At 48.3% G+C, this 16309-nt stretch overlaps 1 protein-coding gene across 1 annotated transcript in view; it reads right to left on the minus strand.

Annotated features, from left to right (window-relative positions):
• Col17a1 (collagen type XVII alpha 1 chain) overlaps positions 1 to 16309 on the minus strand; it is a 47320-nt gene that overhangs the window by 24556 nt on the left and 6455 nt on the right. The window contains exons 2-14 of the mRNA XM_031390616.1: positions 14413 to 14475; positions 12335 to 12379; positions 11359 to 11463; positions 10357 to 10488; positions 9378 to 9425; positions 8307 to 8342; positions 7277 to 7324; positions 5630 to 5773; positions 4249 to 4407; positions 3468 to 3539; positions 2034 to 2105; positions 1278 to 1346; positions 197 to 358 (exon numbers count right to left, since the gene is read on the minus strand). Coding sequence (XP_031246476.1) covers positions 197 to 358; positions 1278 to 1346; positions 2034 to 2105; positions 3468 to 3539; positions 4249 to 4407; positions 5630 to 5773; positions 7277 to 7324; positions 8307 to 8342; positions 9378 to 9425; positions 10357 to 10488; positions 11359 to 11463; positions 12335 to 12379; positions 14413 to 14464 — 1144 coding nt within the window. The 5' untranslated portion in view covers positions 14465 to 14475. The remainder of the gene's footprint in view (positions 1 to 196; positions 359 to 1277; positions 1347 to 2033; positions 2106 to 3467; positions 3540 to 4248; positions 4408 to 5629; positions 5774 to 7276; positions 7325 to 8306; positions 8343 to 9377; positions 9426 to 10356; positions 10489 to 11358; positions 11464 to 12334; positions 12380 to 14412; positions 14476 to 16309) is intronic.

Below are 16309 nucleotides of genomic sequence, written 5' to 3' on the forward strand. Positions count from 1 at the left end.
TGTGGGCGCTCCCAAGCTTTCCTGGCTTCTCTGTACTCAAGGCAGGTCCAGGCAGGTCTTTTTCCATCGAAATGGGATCCCCATGATTTGATGACTATATCAGTTCAAACCACCTCGTGAGAGTGGCGGGCCTCCTGTACTTGTGAAGCCCTTTTCCGGAGCCCACGCCACCCACTCCACCTGAGCTCTGGCTTACTTGAAGAGATGCTGGCGGGGGAGGCGGTGAAGACCTTCCCACTGTCCTTGGTCATGATCAAGAGCTCCATCTCCTTCTTAGCTGGTACGTTGTCTTTCTCCAGAATCAGGAACTTGCAGTCTTTATGCAAGAGGTCATCACTCTGGACACTGGTGGTACAGGCTAGAAAGGACAGAAGTAGATGAGGGGGAAGGAAAGGAGGTTCACCAGTGTGTATGGAGGAGCTCCTGCTCTCTTAGACAGTGATGCTATGAAGCATCTTGCTGGCTAGGTCTGGCTATCTTGAGGTCAGGTCCATGTGAGCAGTGCTATATGACTGGTCTATGGGGCTATCTCTCTACCTGTAGACACAGAATCTTCCTTGATTTTGTAGAAGTCTCCTTCACTAGCCAGGTCCTTCTTAAACTAACCTGATAGACTTGTGTTACTATCCTAGGCAAACTTTCACTAAAGCTCTGCTCTCTCGTACACGGACCACATGTCTACCCCATCACTTGCTTGCTTGGGAATCATGTCATTCTCTGGAATTATCTGGCATTCTGTGTATCTCTCATCTGCTTGTCCCCCTAGAATTGTCCTCCTCTCCCCACGAGTCTGGTCCACATGCTACCCAGACACCTGGAAAACCAAACTGTCTGATACTAAACCATGGGTGCTCAGTAAAATTTTATTTTGAATGAATGAATTTCTGATTAGGAAGAGACCCATCAGGAGCTAAGCCCTGGAAGAAATAGTTCATCGCATGCGGTGAGCTCAAGTTGGTAAAGATTCTATCAGTGAGGTGCTGGCAGCCCCTCTGGGCTCCCTGCCTCTGACAGGTTACACGTAACAGGAGAAGGCCAGAAGGCCAGCAGTTCCCAGATAAGTGTGGTGCTGGAGTGTGACAGACAGCAGGCAGGTGTAGGCAGTGGAGCTTCTGCCCCTGGGAGGAACACCGTGAGGATGCTCATCTCTGTAGAAGCATCCATGAGACCTTGGGGTTGAGTTGTGTTTGTGGGTCCCAGGCCACAAACCATGTGTTATATCCGGCACTTCTTTCTGTGTGCCAACCTGGGCCCTAGAAGCTGACACTAGTACTCACTCGCAGAGGTGGACACACCGGTGCTGGTGACAGTGGGAGGCTGGGGCACGTTTTTCTTCACTCCATAGGCTGCAAGAGAGAAAGTACCCTGAGCTGGCCAGCCTGGGAAGGTGGTTTGGGAGCCGTCTCATCAGCCCAGAGGAAGCATATGAAACCAACTCTCTCCAGCAGTGTGGGGTTTAATTTTCTGTTTCTTTTCCAAGTTCTTAAGCCCACTTCCTCCAGGAAGTCCTCTTAGACCTTACTCTTTAATTCCTGTTGCTTTACAGGATTCTCTTATTGCTTCCTGTAGGTTAGGTGTTTTCTTTTCCAACTAAGGAGCAGGCAAGTTGGATGCAGGAGCTGACCACCACCACGCCCCTTCTGCTCTAACCCCAGGTCTGCACAGGGCCAGTGGTCCAGGTGGCACACCGTAAAAACAACCACTAAGATTCATTTGAGTGGCAGTGATCTGCAGAAAAGTGCATTGTGAGCTCTAGAGACCACTGCCCTGACCAGATGGGCTGAGAGAAACTGGGAGCTAGGAGTCGCAGGGTGGAGGCGCTGGCTTTGTTTACAGGGTTCCCCATGTGTTTAGCTTACATTGGAAATGGCGAGGGATAAAGGTTGGCCTCTCTAGGCTCGGAGGGAGGGCTGTTTTACTGATGGGGAAAGGCCACTTGGTCTTTTTAACTGTTTGTAAAAAGGCATGCTGTAGGCTGTAGCGTCTAAGGGCTGTCGGTTCCCAGTTCTAAGCTCCAGACTTGCGCTACCCACCTGTGGAAACGGTGCTTGTGCCATGGGAGAGGACAGAAGAGCTGGGGGCCAGATTGTTCTGCATGCCAAACACTGCGAGAGAGAGAGATAGAGAGAAAGTAAGTAAGGATGCTCTCTGGGTGCTGGGAGCCTCCTGGAGACCCCCAGATCATTTTCGTGAAAACTCGTTTGGCCAGTGGCAGATTGTAAAACTTTCCTGGTTTTCATTGCTCTTAGTAACGTGGTCATCTCCCACCCAGAGGAAACATCACTAATGACTGTTTCAGAGAAAGAGCCATGTGTCTTCATAGCAGTGGTTCATTGTAAGGCCTGCAAAATATTAGCCTCCCTCCAAATCCTAAAATATCCCGTCCCTATAGCTCTCTATGGCTGGTTGGTACATGGCGTGGGAACTGAATACAGACACACGGGCTGAGAAGCACTAACATGGCGGGTCTCTACCTTCCATTCTACTCTTCTGACTCAGGCACATAACCCGCACCCCACCCCCACCCCGCCCCGATCTCCCACCCACTTTTGAGACAGCATATCTTCTTTACACCATATGCTGTGAGATAGCACCAATGAGCTGACCAGCCTGGGAAGGTGGCTCAGGAGCCGTCTGATCAACCCAGAGGAAGTATATGAAACCAATCTCTCCAGCAGTGTGGGGTTTAATTTCCTGCTTCTTTTCCTAGTACTTAAGCCCACTTCCTTCAGGCAGTCCTCTTAGATTTTACTCTTTATAAATTTACTTAACTCCTGTTGCTTTACAGGATTCTCTTTACAGGATTGCTCCTTGTGGGTTAGGTGTTTTCTCTTCCAACTAAGGAGCAGAGAAGTTGGATGCAGGAGCTGAACCCCACCATGCCCCTTCTGCTCTAACCCCAGGTCTGTACAGGGCCAACGGCTGGGGTGGCACGCCGTAAAAACAACCACCGAGCTTTATTTAAAGTGGTTTGTTTGAAGACGCCCTCTTGAGACAGCATATCTATACAGCCCTGGAACTCACTGTGTACTTCGGTCTTGAACTCAAATATTTGCCTGCATCTTCCCTGGGGTTCTGGGATTAAAGGTGTGTATCACCACACCCTGCTAAATCCTTGCCCCAGTTTCGACTCCACGGCTTGTCCACTTAACTACTTGACATAGCCTAGAATCACCCGGGAAGATGCTTGACAGTCCCTCACGGACTGTCCACCTTGAGTTGGCCTGTGGACATGTCCAAGGGGAGCGTCTTGATTGCCTTAACTGGTGTGTCTCTCAGTGCCAACATGTGGAGGCTCCAGTTCCCGGTGACCCAGTGCTCTCTACTGCCCCCAGCAGGCACTTCACAGTAATGGAGAGCAAATATACATACAGGCAAGACATTCATCCGCACGAAACAAACACAAATAAGTTCTTTTCAAAATAGTATAAGGGGACAACCAAGGTGACAAGGTGGCAGGTTCTGACCTGAGGAGCAGCTGCTGAGTCCGGGGTGCAGGGTGGGAGAGCAGGACGCCATGTTATTTGGCACTCCAAAGACTACAGTGGGAAAGAGAAGGCAGGTGAAGGTAAGGCTCGGGGCAAGGCAAAAGCTCGGACTCTGTGGGAAAAGCTTGGACTCCGTGTCAAAAGCTCGGACTCTGTGGGAGTGTCAAAAGCTCGGACTCTGTGGGAGTGTCAAAAGCTCGGACTCTGTGGGAGTGTCAAAAGACGTGCTGGGACCTGGCTCTTGAGTCCTCTTGAGTCCCGTTACACTTTGTTGTTAGAATAAAAAAAAAAAAACCCTTAGTATTCAGTTCTCTCTCTTTGATGCAGAGAACCTGACACTAGCCTGTGGTCCCCTAGGTCCTAGCAAAAGATGATTTTGCATGTCCAGACCTGGAGCAGACAAGTGGATCCAGCTAATGGCTCTCTTGTTAGTGACTTCATTTATAAAGTGGAGTCTCAGAAAACTGAGTTGTTCAAGATTCCCACAATCAATTCATACTCATTGTTACACGGTTGTCTGATCTTTTTACCATTATATTTCTCCTGATACCCCATCTGGAATGTTCGTTCTATTAAAAAAAAAATACCTGCTAGAATCTAGTTGATTTAGTTGAAATGAATGGACTTTGGCCATTAGGCCATGAAAAACCCCTCCAAGGAGACCATGGGGATGGCACACAATGAGGGAGATCTTCAATGGTGGAGTAGAGCTGCAGCTGTCCCCACCTGGAAGTGACGAGCCGCGTGCAGTCACACCTACCTGACCCTGCTGAGTAGGCATTGGTGTTGAGGAGGGATGTGCTCTGGGTTGTTATGTTGTTGTGATAGGTCCCCATGGAGGACCCTGCAGGCAAGGTGGAGGACCACATGTGGGGGGGAAAGTTGGTGTCCAGTATTGTCGAATCATAGGCTCCTGACACTGGGAACAGAAACACACACATATGTCACCTGGAGATATTCGAACTCTTTCCTGCTGGGGATTCCCTGAGTTTAGCACTAAAGGTCCCATATCTTGGGAACTCGTTCCCTCAGCTCAGGACAGCCCGAAGCACCGAGTCATTCTACTTTTGACTAAAGTCAAGATTTGATCTCTCAGACTACAAAATTCTTGCCATGTCTTGGTAAAATTTGATATTAGTTTGCTTTAGAATCTACTCATTATGTCTCGTAAGATTTTTCCCCCTGCATCTTGGTGACCTGCTCCCTCCGTTGGGAACAACTCGCTTACTGTCATTGTCAAAGATGTCAAGGGGTAGTTCCCTCAGCGGCTACTTTTAGTCATCCTTAGCATCCGGGGGGTATGTAGCCAACCAAGGAGTGTCCAGGTATAATAAGTCCTGGATCTTAGCAGCCTTCTTGCTTAGATACTCAGTAAAGCATCTATGTGCTTCAAGCAGACTCAAAGGCACCCTGTCACTGACGGGGCTTTTCACAGACCTTCAAACATGATGCCATTTCTGCCTATTACATGGGAGAGGGAGCTGGCCAGACTGTTGCTAAATGCTTGGAAGCTTGGCTTTACAGGGAAGTCACACAAGGAAGGACACAGGATCAGGAGTTTCCCGGAAACAGTAGGAAATCGTCATGCAGAGAAGATGTTAATTCCTTCTCATCTCTGTCCATGGCTCTGCCAGCATCTCTTTTTGTCATCTGAAGGAGTATTTCTTTCATGGAAGACTCACACTCCATAAGGGTGCTGAGAACTCCTCCCCCCCGTGTGACCTCTTAGAGTCCTGTTCAAGTTCCCAGCGACCCTCCTCTCCTCCGTGGCAGACTGTGCCTCTCTTGTTCAGAGCCTTCTCTCAAGGCTTGACACACAGTAGGCACAGGATAAACGCTTCACTCCCGATGATGTAGATACTACAGAGCTCATCTCAGTCTTCTTTTGGGGAACCTGACCAACATGTCTACACTCTCAGAGCCTGCTTGGGGGGCCAGGCATCTTAAGGATTTAGAATCGGATACCACATCTTCAGAAGACAGCCAACCAGGTGGATGAGAAAGCCACACCCAGACCTTCATAATGGGGAAGAGCAGGCGCTCAGTACTTTTCCAATTCTGGCAAAACTGAAAGGTCTTTAGGGCACACCCGCCACATTGTCCCCATGACCCCCACGGCAGACTGGAGCTGACAAGCTTACCTGAGTGGGAGCTCGCTGTCACTGTCTTGGTCTCTACGGCGCCTTTTTTGGGGATGGGGAGTGTGTTGGAGGTGTTCCTGGTGGGACTCGCACTTGCGGATCGGCTCCCCTTAAGCAAACGTTTCACCTCATCCAACTCTGTCCCTGTGGAGAGCCCCAGACTTTCCCATCAGGCCCAGGATGCTTTCCTAAGTCCAAAGTCCCAATATCAGGGAGCAGATATTGGTGGCCCTCTGATATCAGAGAGGCTGTCATCTGCCTCATATGCAGGGATGCTCTCCACCAGCTTTATAATTTAAAATTTTGCCAATTCATAACTCTTATAAACCTGACAGTTTGTAACCTTAAGAGAGTCATAAATACAGGAGCTCCAAGTCCTTGGAAGATATTTCTTGATTCGACCTCATTAGGCACCACAGAGGTGACTGCCTGCAAGACACTGCTGTCCGGGTTTGTGCTGTTAGAGAGCTAGGCTCTTTAGGAAACTAACTTAACAGTTCTCTTTTTCCTGAGTCTGGTGCCTTGGATGACCTGGTGTGCCTGCCATTGTCAAAGGGACTTGAGGTTTATAACTCCTAGACACTCCCCTGCGTCTGCACTCATATCTGCTTCACTCTCAGGTCTATCTGGATGGTTCTATTTGCACCAAGGTGAGCTAGGAGAACCAGGACCTTGTGTCCCTTTGGAGTGGCCAACAGGAAGGAAGGGGGTATCATCAGGCAAGGACAATGAGCAGGAGGCAGCAGATGGATAGACAGCAGGTGCTGGGAACGCTCTGCCTCCCTCTCCAGAAAACTCCATTCACTGGGATCAACAATTGTAAGCCTGGAAGGAGTCTGGTGAGAAAGGGTTAGACGTGGGGTCAGATCCTATGACCAGGTGTCAAGCTCTGGGGCCAGCCTCGCTCTGGGTCCAGGCCACATACCAGCTCTTCCTTCTTTTAGGCCTCATCCCTGGATCCCACCCTGAAAGGTGGGATCATTTCAAAATGGAGCCTCTAATGAGGGCAAGAGGGATCCAGAGTATCGAGTGTGCTGAGACTGGTGAATCTCTGGCCTTTGAGATGGAGTTAAAACCCACATATTTGGCTCCCAAAGCTTCTCTCATCTAAACTTCCCCTTTGGGAACCCACAGAGAACTGCCCTTGGGAGGTCTCTAGCTAGCTATATCTTCCGACCCTAACCCTGACTCACCATTCAGTTTCTCCTCAGTCAACCCCTGGTATAGGAAGGCTCCTCTGGCCCTTGCCTGTCTCCATTTCCCTGGGCTGTGTGCCCTCCGTGTGTCACATGGAGCTATGGGTGTTGAGTGGCTTTCCATTTCTCCATTGGACTCTGAACTACTAACCAGGGACCATGGCTTACTCAGCAACCTGGCTTCAGACCCTAGACCAGGGGCCCACATCCAGGAAGCCCTCAAGGATGTTTGATGATCGAGTACAAGTGCAGACAGGCACGTGCGTGTGCACGCGCACATGCACACACACACAGACAGAGAGAGAGAGACAGAGACAGAGACACAGAGAGAGACAGAGACAGAGAGACAGAGAACACAGTAGTCCCTAACCCTTCAGCATTATGCTGCCCCTGTATCTGGTTTACTCTGTTTCCTAGACATTCTCATGGTGGTAGGACAGTGACCACTTACATCTGGTGGACGGTGACGCACTCTGCAGCCGAACTCGAATTTCGCTCTCTGTACAAGGGGAGAGAAGAGAGAGGGATGCTACGGGTGAAGAAGTCTGCATCACTCACTGCCCTGCGTCCTGAGTTCTGAGCACAGCAAAACTCACTGGGCTACTTTGTGACTTCTCAGTTCTTTACCAGGAGACCTGGGTGTTGCTACAAAGGGATGTATGTCCCTTTCCTTCTCCACTGGCTAACTGCACACCCCTAGGCACCTGAGACTTAATGAGAGCCTAGGCTGAGCAAGGAGGCCCTGAGACGCTATCACCGCCTCTTCACAATTGTCAGCATCCAGCATCTTGCTGCCTTCCAGCTCACTTAAGGTGCAGGCCACAGAATCTAAACCCTCCAGCGTTCAGTCAGTCATCAGAATAGGAAGTCCATAACTGGGAGCTTAACAGGATTAGCTCCTGTTAGAGTGGGTGTCTTTTGACAATCATCCTAAAGCTATAGGTGGCTGGTGTAGCCCAGACTTAAGCTCCTGATGATAGCAAGACACAGTGAGGGCAGAACCCGGCCTCGTGAACACGCAGAGCCCAGAAAGAACTCTGCCTTCAGCACACCATGACACAAGGCTCCTGCAGTCACTCCGGGCTCTGCTGGGGGGTGGGGGGCTTCTCCGAGAGCTTTTCTCTATTCTATCATTTCTAGATGATGACTTTACAAAATTATCCCTTGCAATAATTTGGAAAAGATGGGCTTTTGCTTATCTTGCTTCTAACAGCGATTGAAGCACATCTGGGAAGGGGGTAGCTGTGAAGGCAGATGTGACATCTGTATCGCCCAGACTGTCACTGGAGCCCGTTAGGTCATTATCAGATACCTCCTTCCCATGCTCTTGGAATTGGCTCTCTGTCAGTACTTGAGGCTCCTCGGGGGGCCGGGAATGGGATGCTACGTGTTCTTTGTTCTTCTGCACCTGGCTTCCTGGCTCCAGGCTGGCACGTACTAGCTGCTCAGAGTGAGTTGGACTGAATTCAGTGGGTACTCACCTCGTGTTTGGCTTCGTCCTCTGGTTGAAGAAGAGGCTGAGAAAGAGAGAAATATGGTCTTAGGCATATTTTTGGCATGCTGAATATTTTTGACACTTGGAGATATTTTCAAAGTGTCTAAATCTAGGCTGGGGTGTGTGTGGGGGGCATAGGGGGTTCTGTATAGCAGGTGCTGAAGAGATGTCTCCTAGATGTTGAAGGGTAAATAATGATTTTGCAGTCCCTCAATGCAATTTAGCTGAGCAAATGTGGAGTTAGCTAATGCTTAGAGCACTGCGTCTGAGAGATAGGTGTGTGTGTGTGTGTGTGTGTGTGTGTCTGTGTGTGATGCATACTGCTGAGAGCACTGTGTCTGACAGATAGGTGTGTGTGTGTGTGTGTGTGTGTGTGTGTGTGTCTGGGTGTGATGCATTAGGACCAGCTGAAAACATTGTCAAAGGGTCCCAAAGACTGCTAAATCTTTCATTTGTTTATTAAAGCCTGCCTTGGTTTTCCAAAGGTAAGCAAATAGAGAAAATTATAATCATGATGTAACCCCAATTCATCTATACATTGAGATTCTAAGAATACAGACCAAAGACTTAAGGTCAAGTGAGGACACAGTTTAGGGTGGCCCGGGTGAATGACGTGGCCCCTGGAAGGGAGTTAGGGGGGAGGGCCTGGGGCTGTCTTCATTTGTGCACTGACTCTGCTGCTCCTCTTTGGTGGCAGGCCTCTGTGAAGCCCACGGGAAGAAGGATCCCTGCTGTTATTGCTTGGCCTTAGGGGCTTGTGTGTATGAACCTTGTATGAACAGCTTACCATTTTAATGGTGTCATGAGCCAATGCTGGTGCCAACAAGCTAGTATGACTGGCAGCCCCACCCCCCCATACCCCTTAGGATGCTTCAGAGTGAAGGAGAAAGCGGGTCAGCCAGAGCCAAACTTTTTAGAAGAAGTCATTAGGTTCATGGTAGCCCTGCTCCACACCCCACCATTCAGGCTCTGTGTGCACATGCTCACACACACTTGCGCGCGCGTGCACACACACACCATTTAAAGCATACTGCTGGAAAATAAAGAGGGGACTTACCGAGCTCCTTTCGTGGGTATTCAGGGGAGGAGTTGCCACTGGAGCTCCCTGAAGAGGAGACGGAACCACTTAGTACACACGGCTACTTACCCCCATAAGGTTTCCTCGCTAGTAGGATGTGCCAGCTACACGGCAGTGTGAACCGCCATCGCTGATGTGTTTCAGGAGAACTCTCTTAGCAGAATTCACCCAAGTAGGGCCTTCCTCCTGAGTTTCCCGTTTCAGCTGTGGACACCGCTGTGAACCCACTCTGCATTTGAAACCCTAGGGATGGCTATTTCCAGATTTTCCTCCCATTTCATCCACGGCAAAGCCTGCCAACCCTGACTCTTTCATCTTGCCCCTTCCAGCCCAGATTTTTCTCTTCTCCACTATTGAGGACTTCCTTTTAGCTTGTCACCTATCCACGGTGACAAGCTTTCTGGGGCTCAAATATGACCCGCTGTTTGGCTCAAAGACCTCTGTGTCTTCTTATGTGGAGACTAAAGTCTAAACCTAGCACAGAATCTGGGCTTCCCCGTCCTGTTTTAGCACTGGACTGTCCTGTATGCCATGGCTTCCCTGCCCTAAACTGTCCTGTCCTTCCATCTGTGACTGTCACTAGGAGGCCAAGGCTTAAGTTGTCTCCACAACTTAAGTTGTCTCCACAGTTGTCTTTGATTTCCTTAGTGGAAAAGAGAAACCTCCGTCAACTCGGCCTTACTGCTCTTTCGGTGGTCTTCAATTGTCTGTAGACCATAGGGTCCTTGAAGACAAGATCCATAAGGCATGTAGTACAGTATAAAACATGATAACTTGTCAGTTGGGAAGTGAGTAAGTGGATTAAAAAAAAGAATGAGAGAGATGAATGAATGAGTGAATGAATGAATGAATCTTCCAATAATGTGGATGCGAGGTGGGGCAGGGTGCAGACACATGAGAAGCCAAGAAGCCAACATGCACAGGATGAACGAAGTTACATCAGGAAGTGGTCAGATACCTTCATAAGTTCCATGGCGAGTCATGTGAGTTTTCCTTTCAAAGGTGGAGCCGGGAGAGTTGGGCAGGGTAGAGGCGGGTGAGTGAGCTCTCCTGTAACTGGACGTGGAAGCGTTGCCTCGGATGCTTCCACCTGCAAGTGGGAAAGAGTGTGAATCCTCGTGGCACCGCCTCACTGGAGACGATCCCACTACATCAAGACTCAGTGGTATTAGCCAAATAACCCCCTGGATGCTAAGGGAGGGCCCTGGGAGGTGGGTAGGGGACTTCAGGGACACTGAAAGCAGGACACTGAAGGCAGGATGGCTGCTACTGCCTTTTGGAGCAGACAGCGAAAGGCAGGATGTCCTCACACACACAGGGTGTGTGGAAGTGGTAGGGATGCCACAGACTTGACTTGATGCTGGACCACTGACCCCCGCTCAGAGGGACTGGACTCTAACCCTCTGGGCAGGTCCTTCCGAATGTCCTGTTCCTTTTTATTTTCTCTCCCACATCTTAGTGGCTTCCGGGTCTGCTGTGTGTGTGTGCATGTTTCTGTCATACTTCTGCTGTCTTTTTCTGCTTTCGTGTGAGATCACCTTTTGGGGAACAATAGGCTCATGTTGGGTGCTCGCCCAGCAGAATACAGTAGCACAGGGCAAATGTCATTAGAGTCTCTCAGCAGAGCAACTCAGCCTTCAGCCTTCATGCATCGCTGGTAATCCAAGTGTAAACCCTAAATACGCACAACCTTTCTTAAAAGCTGCGGCTTAAGTAGAGGGATTCTGCTTCGTGAAGGTTACCTGTCCTGGACACTTAATGAAAACCGAACCTGTTTTATGTAGGTGTTTAATGCTGATGATTCGAGAGTCGGCCCACCTTCCCTTGCCCTTTGGGTAACTCTTAGTGGGGTGTGGAGTGAGTGGCAGACAGGGTCATGGTCCTGCTCATGTGCTGACTGCAGATGGTGTTTTTCTCACCTCTGTCTGCCACCCTGCCCCTCAGACTAATAGGCACCTACTTGAGTTTATGTAGCCGCTGCTGCCATGGGTCAGGCTTTGCTTCTCTAGCCGACTTCCTCCACTCAGAGAGCCCGTCTTAGCGTATCCATTGCTGGTGCTCCCTTCTGCAAAGGCAGGTGACAGCCTCAGGGTGGAGCCGGGTCAGAGGGGCTGCTCACTCTCTGTTCAATGGGCTTTCCTCCTTCTCACCAGGATCCTGCCGGCTGGGGTCTCTCTTTTGTCATACTCCACATTCCACACTGCCCTTCCCCCCTACTTATTCACTTTCAGTGCAGATGTCTGGAGTGAATGCCCTGCTCGATGGGAATGAGAGCTTTCTGGTGGAGCACACAGTTATTCGGTAGGAAAATTAGCTGAGGCAGTTCCTCCATCTCAGATGAAGTTTGGGCTTGCCTCTTGCGTATGTCCAACCAGGACCTAGACACAACAGCCACTAGAAGCGCTGGAAGGACCAGAGGTGGCTCTGGGCTCCTGTTGACTTGCTTCTACCACCCTACTCTGGCCACAGATGGGTGGGTTCTCCCTATTCCAAGGCCCATCAGGGCCCAGGGGTGGTGTTGGGCCTGGCATTAGAATCTATCAATACTTAGGAAGCCCTGATGAAGCTCACGGACGATTAGGATTTCCAGTAGTTTACAGAACAGCAAATCCATATAGCTAGACAGCTGATGTCGTTCTTAGGGGCCAGGGAGAGCAGAGGAGAGTGGGGCATGGCTGTGAATGAGCAAGAGGGCTCATTGGAGGGAGTGATGGACGTGACTGTAAACTAGACCAGCAAGCAGTTGCTGTACATTCCAACCGTGAAGCTTACAGCTCAAGCTGGTAGCTGTTATGTATAAGTCAACATCGGTATAGCTGTTAGCAAAACAACATATTCCAGAGAGTTTAGATTTTCTTAGAGAGAAAGTGAACTCTCATATTGAAGACCACAGACTGGGGCCTTCACAGGGGACGCACTAACGCAGAGCCACTTACTTGGTGGTAGGGATGTGAGTCTTGTCGTTACTGTTTCCGTGACAACTGGGAAAGACAAAGGGAAGAGAAGATGCTGTGGGATGTGCTGGCATTGCTGGGCTTTGGCAGGACCTGGTGTCTGCCATAGGGTAAGCATTAGGCTCAACAAAGGTTTTGGACTGCTGGGTCTTATGACAAGGAGTCTGAAAATATGAACAGCAGCAGCAACAACAACAATGAAGCTCAATGGATGTAGAATATAAAATTCCCTCTTGGTACCAAAGGAAGTTATCTATTGATTGGAAGAATGAATTGTCTTGGCGCCAAGGCCTCTTACTCATTGCTCCAGTCCAGGTCTAGCTTTAAGTTTAAAAGAGGGCCAGCCTTCCTTTTCTTATAGTCACACACACTATCTGTTCCTTCCCAAAGATGCTGAGGCCAGCTGGAGCCAAGACCTGGCTAATCTCACTCTGTGTGTCCTGATGAAGTGGAAGGTGTGTCTAGGGTGGCATGATTCTTTCTGCAACCCTCAAGGGCATGCACGAGTGTGGGCAGGAAGGGCGGCCTGAGTGGATCACTTTTGAGGTCAGTGAAATGAGTCATTCATGTATCCCAGAGGCAGGACAGATCTCTAGTGTCAAGTGGTGGAAAATATACAGAGATGCTAACAGCTTCAGGTGTCCAAGGCAATACCATTCAGAAGCAGGACCCGGTTCCTCTGGAGTCATTCCCCTGAAGTAACATGAGGTTGAGTGGGTTCCCAAAGCCATACCAGGGCCAACTTTTGTCTGACTGGCCATCAATACTACCTCTCTCATATTTGGGGTCTCATCTGGCTTCAGCCACTGTGTGTGGGGGCATGCATGTATCACAACATGTATGGGCAAATGAAAGAACTATTTGTAAGAGTCAGTTCTTTCCTTCTCCCATGTGGGGCCTGGATATCAAATGTAGCCAGCACATTAGCACCTTTCCATGCTGAGCCATCTCACTAGCCCTCACTGGTCTTTGGAGATTTTTTTTCCATGTATATGTGCACACGTGTACAGATGTGTTTATGTGGAGTGTATGCACACATGCATGTAGGAGGGGGGAATGGAAAGAGATGGTTCAGGCCACTGTGTGTCACGTGAAGCCAGCAGTCGGCACCTGCTCCAGACATGCTGTCCATCTATCCCTGTCCTTCACATGGCATGCTTCCAGTCAGTCCTCTCTTGCTTCAGCAACACGGGGTTATGAACGCAGTGGAAACGGCAGGCAAGACATATAAGGAGATGGTTCTTCACAGGAAGGTGGCAGCTTCATTTGAATAATGGCCCTTGAACTCCCAGTAACCTCTCATTGTACAGGCCTTTGGGATTTTTTTTTTTTTTTGACACATAAAAATAACTTACTTTCCAAGTCTGTGGAGTCAGAATTTTTTGTTGTTATTGGAGATAGATGGAAGTTACACAATAAGTGAAAAAGTTTCCTAATTTAGAGTTGCTGAAGAGACAGTTGAAACACCCCTCAACTCATCACTCGGAGAGTCCCACAAAGTACATCTAGCTGCTTTCCAGTTTTCGTGTACATTTGGATGATGAGACCGGAGTTGTGTCAGTCCCAGTCTCCAACATAAGTAAGATATTATACTTTTAGATTTCTATTGTCCTATGTCCCTAAGGAGAGAAAGGGCTAAATAAGCCGCAGAGAATGAGGCCTTCGCTAAACCACAGATGATTAGGCAGGTATTCAAATTCTGCTCATAGAAACCCCATAGGGGAAAAAATCCTTCTCTCTTTCCCCTCCCCTCTCTCCTTCCCTCTCCCCACACCCCTTCCTCCTTTCCTCTATTTATTTCTCTTTCATTTTCTGTGGTACGGAGGAGAGTGTCCTATGCCCAGGCAGACACTCCTGGGCCCAGAAAATGTCAATTTTCATCCCAGAATTTGATTATAAGTGTGTGAAAGTAAAGACTGAGAGGAGCGCTTCTAGGAGAGGGTGCGGAGTCTCTGTGATGCTACGCAGAGACGCAGCTGCAGTGGTGGACTTAGGGTGAGGGACACTGTTTTCAGGTGAGCTGAAACAGTTCTATGTAAAAGAAATCCGGACACTCTTACTTCTCTCAGTGACTTCAGTGCCATCGCGCTTGCTTTTCTTGGTCACATCCATCCCATAGCCACCTGCAGGAACAGAAGACTTTTAGCAAGTCTAGCCCCCACCTCCTACAGACACACACACACACACACACACACACACACACACACACACACACACAGAGTCAAGCTAATCAAAAACCTGTTTCCTAGCACTCAAAGGCTAACTCCAGTGCATACAATCTTGTACAGGCGTCAGCCCCAACTCTGGTCATTGATTGCAACAGACAACGCCCCATAGTTCCCCTCTATTGTCTACCCCTTTTAGAATCGGGTGGGACAGCCTGCCCTGTGCTGAGTGCCCAAAGTCTTCAGCAGCCCCGGCGCCCTGTTCTCTAAATGTGACATCTATGTTTTGCCAGGGTGATGAATGACTGGAGGGCGTGTGGTGAGGCATTGGGTATTTTGCCGAGTGCATTTTCATGTGCCTTACACTGTTCTATGTTCTAGTGCGGGGAGCCTGCTCTGTGGATTAAATGCATGTGAGACAGGCACGGACCATCCAGAACCCTCATAAAACCAGGCAGGTATGGTAGCTGCTTGTAATTCTGGTACTTGAGAGGCATAGACAGAGGACAGGGGATCCCCAGGACAAGATGGGTCATTAGAAAGACCCAGGTTCTAGATGGAAAACATCAACATAAGGAGCAAAACTACACCCTAGAAGGAGCAAGAAAGTAATCTTTCAATAAATCCACACAAACCTAATTCCACCTCTTACAACAAAAACAACAGGAAGTAACAATTACTTTTTCTTAATATCTTAATATGAAAATTAATATTACCAACATATCCTAATCGATTGAAATCCAAAAATATGAGGAATTAGAAATTTATTGACTGTCATCCAATGGTCTCTCTAATTTGGTAATTGGAGAAATAGGTCCAATATTATACAATCCATATACACTTTCAGCTTGTTTGTTCATGACAATGTCTTGCTGTGTACAACATAATAGTCTTGAGATCTTGCTTCTTCTATCTCAGCCTCTCTATTAGTAGTATTGTTTATTTCATTTTTTTACACTATACTATGGTTTTCAGAACAGCTTACATATTTTAAAAGTATTCATATACCCAAAAGAAATGTAGACAATTAAAGTGGGAGGGGGTTTGTAAGAGAACAACAAAGAGTAAGACTGAATGCTTTGCTTGACATTTGTAACTCTTGTATCAAGTTACCACAGTAAGAGCCAAGATTTTAAGCTCTACTAAATATAAAACAAACAAAAAAACCCACTTTATATATTTATGTTCATTTAAGAAAATATTAATAGTGATGTATTATTTTGAACTATCCCATTAGTACATTTGGACTTATTTAAATACATTTGGAGTTATTTAAAATTTATATTGAGAAAAACATATGTATTTTCAGTATTGTGTAGACAAGCATCTACCTTAGACTGTTAAATTGATTGTTGTTTTATATCAAACAACTTTTATAATGCTCATTTTTATTGTTATAATATTTTATAAATTTTAAAGAATATGGGGGCTGGCAAGATGGCTCAGCCAGTAAGAGCACAGCTCTTCTGAAGGTCCTGAGTTCGGATCCCAGCAACCACATGGTGACTCACAACCATCGTTAATGAGATCTGACGCTCTCTTCTGGTGGTCTGAAGACAGCGGGAGCGAGCGGGGCCTGAGCGAGCGGGGCCAGAGCGAGCGGGGCCAGCAGAGGTCCTGAGTTCAATTCCCAGCAACCACACACATGATGGCTCACGGCCATCTGTACAGCTACAGTGTACTCATACACATAAAATAAATAAAATAAATCTTTAAAAAAAGGGGGGGCGGTGGTGGCACACACCTTTAATCCCAGCACTTGGGAGGCAGAGGCAGGTGGATTTCTGAGTTC

This window comes from Mastomys coucha, unplaced genomic scaffold (genome assembly GCF_008632895.1).
Source record: "Mastomys coucha isolate ucsf_1 unplaced genomic scaffold, UCSF_Mcou_1 pScaffold21, whole genome shotgun sequence".
Classification (NCBI taxonomy): Eukaryota; Metazoa; Chordata; class Mammalia; order Rodentia; family Muridae; genus Mastomys; species Mastomys coucha.